Raw genomic sequence first — 15911 nt, forward strand, 5'->3', positions numbered from 1 at the left:
CAAGAAAGCGAACAAAAGATATATATCTGTTTATATTCATTTTCTGATGATACAGAGAAATTCCTGACAGGACACTACTTACGTTCGCCCGTCAGATCAAACCAAAGAAGTTCTATGAGATTGGCGAGAAGCTGGGATTCAACAAGTCAGAATTACAACACATCGAACATCGGACACTATACAATAGCAAAGACGCTAATATTCAGATGCTCTCAAGTTGGAAAGCATCACAAACTTCAGGGTCTAAAGCAAAGCAGACTTTGAAGCTGGTTTGGGAGTCTGTGCAGGAAGCATCGAAAGCAGAGAAAAGCAAGGGTATCACAATTCATGCAATTTTATTCTTCTACTGTTCTCAAGTACAACATAATAAGGAATCATTCAAGTGTACTATTATATTAGAATAGATATAACTCGATCTGATTGTGTTGCCTTATTGAAATTCGTCACAATATTCTGTCGAATCGCTTCCATGTATTCCACGGTTATATATTATTGAGAGTGTCCATTAAACACTGAACTTTTCGCCGTTGTCTACGACATACAATATTCAAGGAATAAGGAACTCGGCTATTTTGCTCCTGGTCTCTTTGAACAATCATGTAGGTCATGTGAGTATATATCAGCCCGATGAGTGATCGAACCGAAACACGGAAATTAAATATGCTGTTAGCTAAGGGCAGTACCATTCCATGGTCATAATGGCCTAATAATTTCTATCTTGTAGACGGAGAAGAAGAAGAAGAAAAAAGAGAAGAAGAAGTAGAAGAAGAAGACGAAGAAGTGGCTGTTCAAGAACTGCAAGTGAATTCTATTTCACCACCTCAGCAAAGAAAAGAGCAGAGCGAACATGAAGATATGGAGATCATCGAACATTCAGATTCGGGTATGTCATATTAGTTCTAAGGATGGCCTTTCACAGTACAATGGTTGTCATTATGTTGTGTCAAGATTGTAGTTCATATGATAAATTAAGTTCATATCTCTCTCTCTCTCTCTCTCTCTCTCTCTATATATATATATAGAAAGAGTCGAACTTGTATTTCTACACTACCCAAGGAAAACATAAACAAGTCCAATAAAGACAGATGGACTTTCTTGACACACATTACACACATGTCTCTCTTGACATGGAGACATTAAGGACTTTTAGATTTTTGCGTCGACATAGTGGACTGCTACGTGTGACGTGCGAATACGCAAAGCTACTTTTGACAAGGGGCCTTTCTAGAGAGGTGGTCATTGCGACAGGTCGTAATGTATATATATACATATAAAACAAATTCTTTTTCATAAATCATAGATGGAGATAAAAGTGTTGAAGACATCGACCTACGTGGAGGTTCACCGAGTATGAGCGAGCAGTGTAGCGTGGCTCTTCGGGTGAAGAGTTTGTCTTCGGCATGGCAACTGGGGAAAGCCCTTCGTCTGGATGATTACGTCATTGTTGGTTTCGTTGCACCTTCCGATTCTGCAGCAATGAACAGACTAGCACGGCAACTCCTCAACAAGTGGTACAGACGTTTAGGTAGCCAAGAAAAGAATGTACTGATGACAAAGCTTCTTCAAGATTACAACATCCAGGATTTCAATGAAGGTTTGATATAATTATACAAAATATTAAGCCCTACGGCAAAGTCTTTCCCAATCACGCTAACTTATGGTAGAAATCACGTGCGATGTTTTTTTATTATTATTTTATTTTTTTACAGTGCGTAAGTCGTAAAAAGAGGTGAACAGGGTGATGGAAAGATTTTTTAGTCCAATTTAAGAGGGAGAATACGAAACGACAAGGACAATCATGGCACTTGATAAGACTAAATTACAATTTATTTTCATTTTTTCTCCAGGTCTTGATGAAATCTCCAAAATAATTTGCACAACTCCAGATCTACTTGACCTCTCCCAACGCATTCACCTAACAGCTCCCGAAATCCTGCAGGTAATGTCCACATCTGTGTCCTTTCCACTAACCTTGATACGACACATTGTTATACAGATGCTTCAAGAGTGGGTACGACATGGAGGAACAAGACAAAGGCTTCTTGAAATAGCTCAAGCTTTTCATTTCAACGATTTAGCGGACAAAATAGCAACAGGTAATTATAGTTAACGTAACTTCGTTGAAGTTCTCATTATAAAGAAAAGCCAGTGTAAATAAATATCTGGCATGTCCTGTCATATAGTTCGACCACCTTCATAATTATCAAGGAAAGCTGTAATCTTACTGCAAGTGTTTTTCAAACCTTTAAAAAAAGTGATATATAGAACTCAAACGCCATTCTGACAACGATAACCTGTGTATAATCCCGACATGTTGTGTCTTTGTATCATCCGTTTGTAGCAATGGAACACCACCAAGGTTTCAAGGACCCTTTCTCTCATGGCATTATTGATCACGACGGTGGAGAGTTGAAGCTAGATGAACTGGACATCAGAGTATCCATCCCTGCAGGGGCAATCCCTAAAGGGATGAGGTCTGTGGTCACTCTTAGTGTACCTAGTCGATGCCCATCTAAGATTCCCCTTAAGGATGGAGATGTTCTCATTACTCCAGTCATTGAATGTTCTTTCACTCAAGAACTTCTCAAACCTGCCACTGTAGCTCTTCCACACTGCATCCATCCGGAACAGCATCAAGATGACTTACGTGTTAGCCTGTACACCAAGTTAGGACCAGGTAGCCCTATTATTCTTCTTTATTCTTCTTTGTAATGGGTCTCCTTTGTTTTCTAAATATGTAGAAAAAAGGGTGTCATTGTTAAGATTCGATACCTTCCAAATGATTTACCCTTCTTTAGAAACAAAGATACGAAGTAAAATTATCTATTTATGTAAATAGTTTTAGTAAATACATCTCCTAAACATTTCGAAAATGATGGTGCATGATATTTGATTACATTTATTCAAATTAATTTTAATTTGGGGCTGGCATGTGTGTGTTGTACTTGTACATGAATATATTCTGTGATACTTTTATACAATTTACGTTTTAGTTTTCTTTCTTCTTTTCACCCTTCTTGCAAATTCCAAGGTACATTTGGTTACAGGAGCTTGCTTCCAAATACATCAAGAGATGTCCATATCTCAGAGGACATGGTTGCTTTCCCTACGCGTCATCTTCAACTCTGGGCGTTGTCATCAAGCGACGTACATAGATTACAATTCACCTGTGAAGTATTTCAGCCGCTTTTCATGCTTCCTTCACAGAAATCTAGACTGCGTATTTGCATAGCTCATCCCTGCAACAGACATCCTGCGGTATGTATATCACTATTATTGATGGTTTCTTATTTCATGTATATAGCACTCCTACCTGTCACGATGTCATGCTAATAGTGCTTAGACAGTATTGCCCGGGCTGCAAAATGGCTTTGAAGTGTACGATAAACCATCACAATGAGCTCCAATTCCAAAAGGAGTATTACAAATATAAAAACCCGTATAAAAGTAGCGTGAAGACAAAACTACAAAGAGGAAGTAAAATACATGAAATAAAGCAACTTGTATGATTTTGCCATTCGTTTGTTGAATTGCTCAGGTCTGTAATCTACAGGTAGGTACACGATTCAGTCAAGTTTTCATTCATGTTTTGTTGTCAGGATATATGCAGAAGACAGGGAAGCTTGTTGGAACCAATCTACCAGGTGGCGACCGTGATCAAGTTCTCTCTGGAATCGAAGGAAGAAGATCTTAAGCTTTGGTGTCTTTCTGACTCAGAAAAGGTCCAGGAAACTGTAAGTTTCGCACTAGAACATATGTATGCATGAAATGTTATGTTGTTCCATTTCCTCAAGTTTTCCACAAAATTGATATTGTTATAGTTATCAAGTTCTCAAATTAAACAATATTTAACTAATCAATTACCACCCCCCCCCCACCCGATAGAGATTTTCTTCACAGAAATGATAATCAAGTTAAATTCTACGAACATCGAATATTATTATCAATCTATGGCATTGCATTATCCGCAATCTTGTTTGAAAATGTTTACCAGGTCCCTGTACGTTGTCTCCTGAACGGAGAAGGCAACACCTTTAACTTCGAGCTACTCTCCTCATGTGCTGAGGGAGGGGCGAAGAGTATCTGTCTACGTATTGAGAAGGGCACATCGACACTCGCAGAGCAACAAATACCCACTTCAACAGAAGGTAGGCCAACTCTTGGTCTTTTTTAAAACCTACTTTACCATGTCCACCCCTCGAATGGGACGTTTTATCGAAGTCATGTGTTGGTGGTAAATCAAAGGGGAAATCATACTTTCAGCAAGTTACGCACACAATATTCAGCCTATCATCGAAGTCAATAGTGGAATATAGTAGCCAACCACTAGGTAAACATTTCATTAAATGCAACATTTTTACTCGCACTATGTATATACACCTTTCACCTGCACACATTGACATCCCCATGTCGCCATACACATGCACTTACACACCTGAAAGAATCTTCAGCAGTGAAGGACTCCTGAAGAAGAAGAAGACGAAGAAGAAGAAGAAAAGAAATATTTCTTCCACAAGTGTGAGTCTTGAAGGGTCGTGTATACATGTGTTTAGTGTTCAGAATTTCCGTCACAATACACGCAATTCGTTGTTTATTTTCAATCGTATAAAATGGAATTAACGAAAATATACTCTGGCTATACAATCGCTGGTACTTGAAAAAGTGGGGGGACTGTGCCCCCTTGCCCCCCCCCCCCCCCGAGGGCTGCCTCTGCCCCAAAAGTTTAGAATTTGTATGTGAAAGACGCGTGAATGGTATTAAATTAAAAGTGTGATAATTCACTTATAACAACTAAAGAAAAGTACAGTTGAAGATTACACATCCCAATTATTGTTTTCCTTTTTTCTTCCAAACAGTCGAGCCAGATTATGGAGTCTCCTACACGTAAGTAATTAATCGTTTGTCCCAATGCAGTAAAGATGCAACGTTATCCTTGAATTTTAATATCATACCATGCTTATTAGGTCAAGTAATAAATCTAACAAATACATGTATTATACAGTATGCCTGTCGTTGAATTATTTAACCTGCACGAACCCATCAAAATTGTTATTCTTTTAGCGAGTACTAGTCGTGAAAATTGCAATTATAATGTACTCGTGAAGAGTTGTACATAAAATAATGGTGTGTAAGAGTAAGGTGTACATTGGCGCTGGGATAATCAAAGTAGGATAGGACGTCGCCATCTTCTGAATTGTATTTCAATATTTTGTTTATTTTCTTCCTTCGCTTAATTGTCGTATTATTCTCACCCCTACAGACGCGGCCGAATAAAGTTCGCATCAGACAACATGCTAAAACAATTGTCTGGTTTAGTATCTGCAATAAACGATTCACATCACCTGGGCTACCAGCTTGGCTTCTCCCATTCAGCGGTAGAGAAGTACCTTGACAGAGCAGACTCCTCGGCTAGCAGCGTCTCAAGTTCAGGATTCAGGGAGATGCTTCTTGACTGGAGACGGCGTGTCCGACCGAGTGAGCAGGTTAATAAACTTCGTCTCGCTTTGGAGAAAGCTGGGTTAAGTCATACAGCCGAGGTCCTCTTCCAGGAAAGTTAGTTTGAACGTACACCCACGGTCACAGTAACAAATAGACAGTTTCCTTTGCAATGCAATGGAATAACCATTACTCATGTCTCTTCAAGATGTATCAAACTTGGTTCAGTTGTTGTATTGGCTTCAATAATATGTTCTTTGTGACAAGTTTGTGTGAAAAACTTTTCAGTTCTATCGCCACCATAGTTATGTGCGTAGCAAAACAACAACATAAATTATTTTCCTTCCCTTATTATAATTCTTGTCCTTTCCCAATTGCCCCAAATGCCTAATTAATTTCTTCTGTCTCTCTTACCACGTTGTTACTATTTTTTGCTCCTCCCCCACTCTTTGTAAAACTTCATTATTTGTCTATCTATCCACCAAACTTATCTTTGCCATCTTCCTACACAGTGCAATGTCAAAAAGTCTCCAACATTTTGATATCTGCTGTTTCCAGAGTCCATTCCTCTGATCCATAGAGCGGCACAGCCAAAACATATGCGTATGATAGTAATATCAGAAGATATTTTCTTTATCGTAAGGTTGTATGAAAACTGTTGTAGTTCTATTGCTACACTATTACACATGATACAGTAATCGCAGTATATTTGTCTTTATTGTAAAGTTATATAAATCCAATGTTACTTATGTTGCTGGAATAATCATGTACATAAAACAATATTTCCAGAACACGTTTTCTTGATGCCATGAACGCTGTTTAAGTTCTATTTCAGTTAGTAATATCAGAAGATATTTTCTTTATTGTAAGGTTGTAAAAATACTATTCAGTTCTGTTGCTGGAATAATCATGTTAATAAGATGCTATTTACAGAACACGTCTTTATTCCATGAATACTGTTTAAGTTCTATTGCTACAATTAATAAATGTAATAACTATGTGGTTCATCATTAGGTGGTTTTGGAAACTGTTAAAATTGTTTTGCTAGAATAAGCATGTATAAAGGACAATAAATACAGAACCAATTCTCGTCTTATTGGCAGTATAACTAGCGTTTCATTTGTATTGCTACAATCGTCATGTACATAAGACAATAATTACAGAAGATAATTGTTTTCATTGCAAGGTATTATGAATACTGTTCATTTGTTTTACTACAATTTTGATGTACGCTATAGATAATAACTGAAATGAATATATGCGATATTATAAGGTTGTTTGGAAACGGTTTTAGTTGTATGGCTACATCCATCATGTATATAAGATTGCTTAATAATTCCAGAGGATATTTTTTTCATTCCAAGGTTGTTTGAAAACATTTGCTGTTCTGTCGCTACAATTATCATATACACAGGATAATAATTACTGAAGATATTTTCTTAGACGTATAGACCACCGTCGGGTGTATTCTCATACTGATCATTGCTACTATAATCATAAACATTATAATAATAACAAAATATAACTTGTTGTTAAAAATACGGTTTCAGTACCTTTGCTACAATGATAATGCACATAATTTAATAAATACAGTGAATATGTGGTTCATCAGAAGTTGGTTTTGGAAGCTCTTCAGTTTGTATTGCTAGAATAATCTTGTAAATAAGACGATAATTTCAGACCAAATTGTCTTTACTAAATATGACTAGTGTTTCAATCGTCATACACATCAGACAATAATGACGGAAGATATTATTTTCATGGCAGGGTTTTATGAAGACTGCTCATTTATTTTCATACAATGACCATGTTCACTAGGTAATATCTGAAATGAATACATGCGATATAAGGCTGAATGAAAACGGTTCTAGTTGTATGGCTACTACAGTCATGTATACGAGGTAGCTTAATAATTCCAGAGGATATTTTTTTCATTGCAAGGTTGTTTGAAACTTTTGCTATTCTGTTGCTACAATAATCATATACTTAGGATAATAATTACAAGAAGATATTTTCTTGGTTGTATGAATATCGTTTCAGTTCTATTGCTATAATGATAATGCACGTCAATAAATACATGGCTCACCGTAAGGTGGTTTGAAACTGTTCAATTTGTTTTTCGAGAATAATCGTGTAAATAAGACAATAATTAATAATAAAATTAATTAAAAAAATAATTAATAATTAAAAGACAAAATGTCTTTACTATGAGGATACGCGACTAGTGTTTCCTTTAAATTGCTACAATGGTCATGTACATAAGACAATAATTACAGAATACATTTTCTTCATTGTAAGGTTTTATGAAGACTGTTAATATTTTTGACAACGATGATCATGTATATTAGGTAATAATTGAAATGACTGTATGTTTATCAAAATGTTGCATGAAAACGGTTTTAGATGTATGACTACAGCAATCATTTCTATAAGCTAGCTTAATAAGCTCAGCCGATATTTTCTTTTATTACAAGGTTGTAAAATATTTGTTGCTGTTCTGTTGTACAATAATCATTTATATATAACACTCGCAGAATCTTCTTCTACATTGGCAGGATACATGGGGATGTTTCTTTTATTTTTACCAAAATGATCATGTACATTAGGTAATAACTAAAATTAATATATGCATTATTATAAGGTTCTATGAAAACGGTTCTAGTTGTATGGCTACAACAGTCATGTAAATGTAGCTTAATAAATTCAGAGGAAATTGTCCTTATTGCAAGGGTATTTGAAAACGTTCTCACTTCTATTGCTCCAATGATCATGAACATTAGGTAAAAACTGCAGTTAAAATTTGCTTTACTATTATGACTATTCGGTTTGTATGAACATTTAGTTGCATTACTAACAATGATTGTAAACACAAAACAATAATAGCAACGGATAATTTTGTTATTGTAAGTTTGCATGAAAACTTTTTCTGTTATATTGCTAGAAATCATATGTATAAGAGTTGTGAGCTTTTTACTTCATTTTATATAGGCGAAAAATATCTTAGGAGAAATGTTACTTTAAGATGGCTGCTCATAAAATGCTATCATATTCAAAATATGACAAAGTAGCTCCAGTCTTTGAACTAGATATTAATGACATTATGTGCTTTCCCACTTTGCTACATGTGTGTGCAGTGTTTTTCAGCTGTATGCAGTTTTGAGCAAGATTGCACATCGTTATGATTTGTATATACGTGTATATCCATTTCCTATAACAATTTCTTACAGTTGATATGGTTTTATTCTCCAAAAAGAATCGATACTAGTAAATATTGTATATATTTGTTTATATGTTGTGTTCAACAAACTTTGTTTTATCTATATTCATTTGTATTTGTTTCGAAATGTTGATTACTGCCATGAATGTATTCAATATTTTTAACATTTCTAGCAAGTCTATCATGTCGATTTTGCCATGGTCCTAATAACAAGATGTAAAACAGTACTAAACCAATAGTATCATCCTCTAAAAATACTTTTAAAAAAAAAGTGATTTACAAACCTGAAAAATAATCATCCCATTATATATATTCCAACGAACTTTTGAATGAATGTGTTTTATGTTAGCATGAATTAAGCTTTTGCAGTATTTCATTGTTTTGTACATCGTGTACAGTTTGTATTTTATTGTTTTATCTTGCATACTTTGTTGTTGCAAATAAAACTTCAAACTTCAAACTTCAACTTCAAACATTTTCCAATGACTTCCAGACAGTTTCGTGCTTGCCGAACCAGTGCTTGACTTTATTCTTACGCTGTATCAAGGTTGTTTGTGTTGAATTACGACAATAATCAAGTAAACAAAAAAAAAGCAGATTAGATATATGTATTAAGCCATATAACGGTCGTAAAAGGGGCTTTTCTGGAGTGTTTTATCAATGATCATGTACATAACACGATATAAAATGATGTTTGTATGTCTGTGTGGATGTGTATATTTATAAGATTTTCACGATTTCAGTTTATCACTTCACAATAAATATTTTCTATTACAATCTTTCATTTCCTCGAGGAAATTATGAGGCATATCTTCTTCGATTGATATTATCCCTTGAATTCTTTGTTTAATTTACAAGGTTAATGCAATAATTACGTTATGTTTTTTAATCATTCATTCGTCTACTTCTGTATGATACGTTTGAGCTGAAACTATAATAAAATGATTACTTTTTCATTGTCATGTCTCTAGAATCTCTTTCTTTCTTTTGTTTTTTGTTCCATTATTTGAACATCTTCTGGACAAAATATGGAGTCTTCTTCCCCGGCAGTCAACTGATGCACTCAGAGGACCTCCAGTAAGATTGTGCACTTATAATTGACAGACCAGCCTCATAAACACACACATGCACACACACGCACATACGCACATGCGCGCTCACACACACTCCCTCACTTCCTCTCTCTTTCTCGGCTTTCTATTTCTTTCTCTCTCTCTCTCTCTTTCTCTCTCTCTTCCTCTCCAACACACACACACACACACACGCACACACACACACACAACCACACGAACACACAAACATTCTCTCTATCTCTCTCTCTCCCTCAGACAGACACATACCATCTTTGGATCCCATCCTCTCTTTCTTGCCGTTATACACTTATCAGTGTGTCCAAGACTGATAATTCTCTGGATAACTCGTTTCTTACAAACTCCTTTTGAATTTTTCCTCCATTCTCTGAATACGCTAAATACTCTTACGAAATCCTATGTTGGATTTAAATAATGAAGAACAAGTAACATGACATATATCGTTTTTAACGTTTTTGTTTAATTCTTTCACCAACTGCTTTGCGCTATTTGACATATAGATTTTTTAATGATTCATCATTCATACTGTCAATATAATCATTTGTATTTTGTAATGTAGAAACTTCTGATCGAAGAAGAAAGTATTTCCCAAAACATGGAACGCAAATAGTTAATTTAACTACTTCCTAAGAAAACCCTTTTTCATATTTTGATATGGTCTTTTCATTGTTTCTTCTGATATTCAAATATCTTGATGTTGAGTTGTTGATCTTGTGACACTTCAGCGCAGCATTGATGGTGACGTCAGAAACACGAGTGACATTCTGCACAAAGTAAACGACAAAGATTATTAGTTATGGATTAATGGTTTGATAGTTCGTTTTACCTGACTGCCAACATGTGGCTAAGATGTGAATGCTTGTAAGTATTAAGAGGTTGTAGAAGTAGAAGTAATGTCATTATCATTATCATTATATTGTCATTAGTGTTATCATTATTATAATTATTATTGTCATTATCAGCATGATAATCACCATCATCAGTATTATTATTATATATTAAACCTGATATTCGTCAAATACATATTATGCCCACATAATTTCTTAGGTAGAATCTGAATTACTATTAAAGTCTAGTACTTTCGTTGGAAGGTAATATTAGTCTTTTAATGACACTCGCGGGTTTAACTTAATATTCCACCTTCATGAAGACTAGCCTCCCACTTCAGTTACATCGCCAAACAATTTCCATAACAAATCCTAAGGGACCGATCGATTTTCGTCCATTCCAAAGCAATGGCAATTTTAGTTTGATAGGTCTGTTGTCGGTCTCGGGTTAATATCGGTGTGCATTGGTTATATGATTCTAGCACCAGGCCTGGACATCGTTTCACGAAACCGTTATAAGTACAAGTTCACCGACATCCCATCGAAACGCATGTTACATTCAATACACGGGTTTCAATGATTGTCCGCGGACTTGTACTTTGGATGGTCTCGTGAAAAGCTGCCCTGATGACTTACAGTCGTCAAAACAGTAGATTGGATTCCACTTGCATCTTTTGTCCGTAGACTTGTCTTCCTCCTGGACATCTATTGATATTGAAATAAATTGAAATGAATTAAATTGAATTGAATTGAAGATGGATTGGATTTATTGATTCTTCTGTCATCATAACATGTATTCTAATCATGTCACAACAGAATCATACATTCATACATTTCTTCAACAAAATTAAGTAAGGTATATATTATAAATTTGAATGGTTGCATAGTTTCCTGCAAATTATGAGGCGCTTAATACGGTCGTTTCGAAGTGCAACATTGTCTGCCTACAAATTACCAACCAATAAATCAAGCATATATCAGTAAAAATGGGATCAAACATAAGATCAAACATACAAGGAATACGATGGTATACACCTTCTTTGACCACCTCACAACTGAGCCCGTGCTGTAGAATATCATTCATGAATTAAAAGGTGCGTTTTCAGCAATGTCAAGGGAATGAATATTATGAATATGCGCTGGTAATTGGTTCCAAAGAATAGTAGGGGCAATTACTGAAAAAGCTCGATCGCCATATCTTGAAACAGTACGAGGTCTATCCAAGGGTAAACTGCAAGGTTGATGATGATCAAAGAGGTCCTAAAGATATCGAACAACGTAAGAAAATCAAATCTAAAGGATATTAAGGGGCATTAACAATGGGGAATTTTGTATGCCAAAAAAGAACTTTGAATGTTATACATGTACGATGGTGTATGGGAAGCCAATGAAGAAAACACAATATTGGGGTTATGTGCTCAAATTTTCTCGAGAGAGTAACAAGCCTTGCAGCAGTATTTTAAATTCTTTGAAGTGCAAGTAGATATGAATGAGGAAGGCCAGAACAAAAATTGAATTACATTAATCAAGATACAAAGGCATGGGTTAATTTTGCAGTTGTGGGTCGGTCAAGAAATTTCCGAATTTTCCCAATTTCGCGTTCTGATTGGTTTAAACTATACTTCCCATTCGATAGCTGTATGGTTGTACAGTTGTACAGAATTATGGCATGTAAGGCCAGTCATAGGTGAAACGAGGGACTGCATAATTACTGATCCTAGTAATATGATTGGCCCTTACCTGGATCGCCATGAGATTCAGCACTGCGCGACAAACGACTGGCACTGACGGCAGTAGTTTGGTAGACACTGGAGGCCAGTACCATGACAAGAAAGATGGCGGATAGAATACTCGTCTTCATCTTGTTTCAAGACTTCACGGACTAATCGCAGTAAGACTGAGAGTAAAGATTCAAATCTGGACTTGTTTAAACTGTTGCTGTCCGCCGATGTATAAAATTCTGTTTTGATGTGTCTATTTATAAGATTTTCACGATATCAGTTTATTACTTCACAATTAATCCGTTTTTATTACAATCTTTCATTTCCTCGAGAAAATTATGAGGTTGGACGTTGGTCGTTAATATTTTTCCCTTTTTTCATATTTTGATTTAAAAGATTTTTTATTTTGGCGGTGAGCCGTAGATTATCAATTGATGACAAACCATTTGGTCAAATATTTTTGCGGCTTTTTTAATCCTATAGCTGCCCACCACGTAATGATTATGATCCTGAATTATACCGAAACAACATATGGTCATCTGCAATAAAACAATTTTTTTTAAATGAATACTTTGATATTCCTTAACGCTGTCAACGATTATATTGTGAAATGATAATTGAAATAGTGAAAGTCAGTTCAATGTTACTTTCTTGGATATTGATGTGTACTTTTAAGGACACCTCACCCAAAGAAATAACTTTAGTTATTCCGAGAGATATATTGTATTCTTGCTCATTAATCTACAAGATTCCCCATCAAAGTGTATGACAGAGGTATAAAGCAAGAATAATGTATTCAGCATAGGCATCGCAATTTTCTTGATAACTTGTTGACCGTACTCACTGTGAATATGACGGACAATGGGAGCGGACAAAATATACAGTTCCTAAGGTAGACAAAGGAACATCCCTCTACTGCTATTATGTAAAAATGTGTAGAACAGGTGTCACATGCATATTCACCTGTTCTACACATTTTTACATGATAGCAGTAGAGGGATGTTCCTTTGTCTACCTGAGGAACTGTATATTTTGTCCGCTTTCATTGTCCGTCATGTTCATAGTGACTATGCCAAGTCGTTTATCAAGTAAATTTATTAACATTTATGGATGCTTCTTTCTTAGATGTGTATGGTGATAGATATTTTGTTTACCTGCTATTATCCTTTGTACTACGATTGTCAAAACGCATTGTGTTGAAGGTTTCGAATAAATGAAATAGATTTGTATTTTAGTATTTTAAATAATTTGGTTATAAGTGTTCCTGTTTTACATATTTTTCATCAAATATTATTGTTACCTTCTAAGCTTTGATTTTCTCCTCGTTTAAAGATAAAGTTGTGTACTGCAAGGTTCTGGAATCATCAAAATGATAAGAAATTTGGCCCAGTCTGTACACAGTAAAATGTATATGGGACTACAAGAACATGTGACATAAAAGCCCATCCCGATTTGTATGTTGTTACATGCCAGTTTTAGAATAGTAAGGCATTTGAAGAGCCATGCTTTTCAGAGAACATGTTTTATCTGTTGTTCTTCCACTCTTGCAAAATAACAATGCTAACGCTCACAAATTATTTTTCACCTCTTCCCAGAACTCAACGTTCTCTTTAAAGAAAAAGGTTTTGTAATTAAATTAAAAAGTCTTTCCAACTAAAACTTGATGCATGGTACATGTATAAATTCGCCTGGTACGTCACATTATCAAGAAAATGGTTGCACCTATGTCAAGCTAAAAGACATTGCATCTTGCTTAGAATATCTTTATTTATATATCTCTAGAACACTTTCTTAAGGAAAATTGTACATCAAAAGGTACCAACACTCATTCTTAAGGGTGAGGTTCCTTTAATTTGTTGTAAATATTTTTAATTCTGCTGTAACTTCTACATTATGATTGTATATTAAGTATATTACTTTGTATATATTGTTTTTATCCAGGACCCTAAGAAAATCTTAGAGAACACTTTTTTTTTGGTCTCGAAATTTGAAAATTTGACATTTTGCGCCGTTGGGGGGGGGGGGGGGGGTAAGGTTAACTTTTTTAGGTCAGCCATGGGTTTAGGGGGGTTATGGGGGGGGGTTACACACAAAAAAATACCAAAGGGGGGGGGTTAACCCCCCCAACCCCCCCCCCCCCCCCCCCCCCCCCCCCCGTGTACGCGCCTGCTGTGGACGCACTTTGACGGGTCACATTTCATTTTGTGAAGGAGCACAGTGACAGAGCAAGACACGAAATTGCATTCTTTAATTTGTATGGCCACAATAGCAAATCTTTCTCGGGTCTCTCAATACGATTAGGCAGATTGAAGTCATTAATTCAGATACTATTTGGTGATATCTAAACAGACCATTTTGGAAATAACACAGGTAGAAATAATCCCTTATTATCCACTGGATTTTCCCTTATTTATTCAGTCATCTATTTATTCATCTATTTGACAGTGTGCCAACCTTATGGAATAGAGCAACATATCGCATCAACTTGAACACTCATACGTGAGTTTCTATTATCAGTTGCTTTGCGCCCTCTGCGTTTAGTTTCTTGCAAGATCGGGACATGAAAAGCCGTCATCTGTGTAGATCACAGAAATCAGTTATGTGATGTCGATATACGAATGTTGTACACCATGTATAATAAGCGATCGAATGCGCATGCATGTTGCCCTCTCTGGCGGTGTTGATAGGCCCTGTTTTGCGCCGACTCGTTTCACTCTCGAATTCAACGTTCCAAAAATTGCTACAAGGAGAACAGACGACAAGAAACATCCAAACAATTCCCTTTCGTCTCGTGGGCCATTTCACCCGAAATTTGCCATCTTTTGATAAACAACAACGAACGAGCAGTAACAGGAGCACACAATGTGGAATTTTACAAAGGATTATCATCTTACTTTTGTCATATTGGCTTTAATTGCAAGTGGAGTCATTAATGGTATGTATAGTTAAGTGCTTTGTTATGCAATTTCAAATAATGTTTATCTACAATGATTACTTTGTACTTCAAACATCATGTACTTTAGTTTGATATATGATAATAGTAATTATACGTACTACTTTCGCTACTGCTAGTAGTAGTAGTAGTAGTAGAAGTAGTAGTAGAAGTAGTTGTTGTAGTGGGTTGAGGTTCCATGGATATAAACAAAACATTGGTTCGGGGTTTGGTTAGGGTTACGGTTAGGGTTGCAACATGGATTAAGGTTAGGTTTCGGGTTAGGATTTGGCGTGCAATATGGTTTTAGGTTATGGTTTAGGCTCAGGCTTATAGGGTTGCAATATGGTTTTAGAGTAGGTCGAGGGTAGTGACTTGAGGGTTTGGTTAGGGTTACTAAACGTTTTTTGTTCGGTTTAGGGTTAGAGTTAGGGATTGCAAAATAGTTTTAGGTTAGATCTAGGGTTAGGGTTGGGTTTACAATATAGTTTTAGGAGAGATTTAGGATTAGGGTTGGGGATGAAATATGTTTTTTGCTTAGGTTTAGGATTAGGGTTAAAGTCATGTTTATTGTTTGTTCCAGGTTTGAAGTTGGGAGTTCGGTTAGTGCAGGACAGTTGTCGTCAGAACATGTGTCATATAAGCGACTTAATAGCCTGCTTTGATAAATAATAATATATTTTACCA

General features: G+C 35.8%; 2 protein-coding genes and 1 long non-coding RNA gene across 3 annotated transcripts in view; 2 read left to right on the forward strand and 1 right to left on the reverse strand.

The window, feature by feature from the left end:
• The first annotated feature begins 734 nt into the window (after nt 1-734).
• LOC105437200 lies at nt 735-5558 on the forward strand. The gene is made up of 9 exons (XM_011663507.2): nt 735-883; nt 1301-1594; nt 1848-2096; nt 2342-2677; nt 3032-3258; nt 3600-3734; nt 3995-4148; nt 4857-4884; nt 5261-5558. The coding sequence occupies exons 1-9, from the start codon at nt 856-858 to the stop codon at nt 5556-5558; spliced, it is 1749 nt and encodes a 582-aa protein (XP_011661809.2). The 5' UTR covers nt 735-855.
• Nucleotides 5559-10184: 4626 nt separating this feature from the next.
• Nucleotides 10185-12525, reverse strand: LOC105437196. Its single transcript, XR_970525.2, has 3 exons — nt 12312-12525; nt 11208-11276; nt 10185-10508 (listed from the first exon to the last, which is right to left on the reverse strand). It is a non-coding gene; the product is annotated as an uncharacterized LOC105437196 (long non-coding RNA).
• A 2238-nt stretch (nt 12526-14763) lies between these two features.
• LOC582635 (neuronal acetylcholine receptor subunit alpha-9) overlaps nt 14764-15911 on the forward strand; it is a 43400-nt gene continuing 42252 nt past the window's right edge. The window contains exon 1 of the mRNA XM_030991770.1: nt 14764-15227. Within this exon, the coding sequence (XP_030847630.1) occupies nt 15155-15227 (73 nt within the window). The 5' untranslated portion in view covers nt 14764-15154. The remainder of the gene's footprint in view (nt 15228-15911) is intronic.

Source organism: Strongylocentrotus purpuratus, unplaced genomic scaffold (genome assembly GCF_000002235.5).
Source record: "Strongylocentrotus purpuratus isolate Spur 01 unplaced genomic scaffold, Spur_5.0 spur5_scaffold_2, whole genome shotgun sequence".
NCBI classification, from domain to species: Eukaryota; Metazoa; Echinodermata; class Echinoidea; order Camarodonta; family Strongylocentrotidae; genus Strongylocentrotus; species Strongylocentrotus purpuratus.

Bases quoted from the DNA above. Each gene is read 5' to 3' on its own strand.
- LOC105437200 (XM_011663507.2), top strand. From the start codon at position 856: ATGGAGATCATCGAACATTCAGATTCGG. The intron at 2,678-3,031 runs GTAGCCCTATTA...GCAAATTCCAAG, and splicing joins GTACACCAAGTTAGGACCAG to GTACATTTGGTTACAGGAGC. The intron at 3,259-3,599 runs GTATGTATATCA...TTTTGTTGTCAG, and splicing joins CCTGCAACAGACATCCTGCG to GATATATGCAGAAGACAGGG.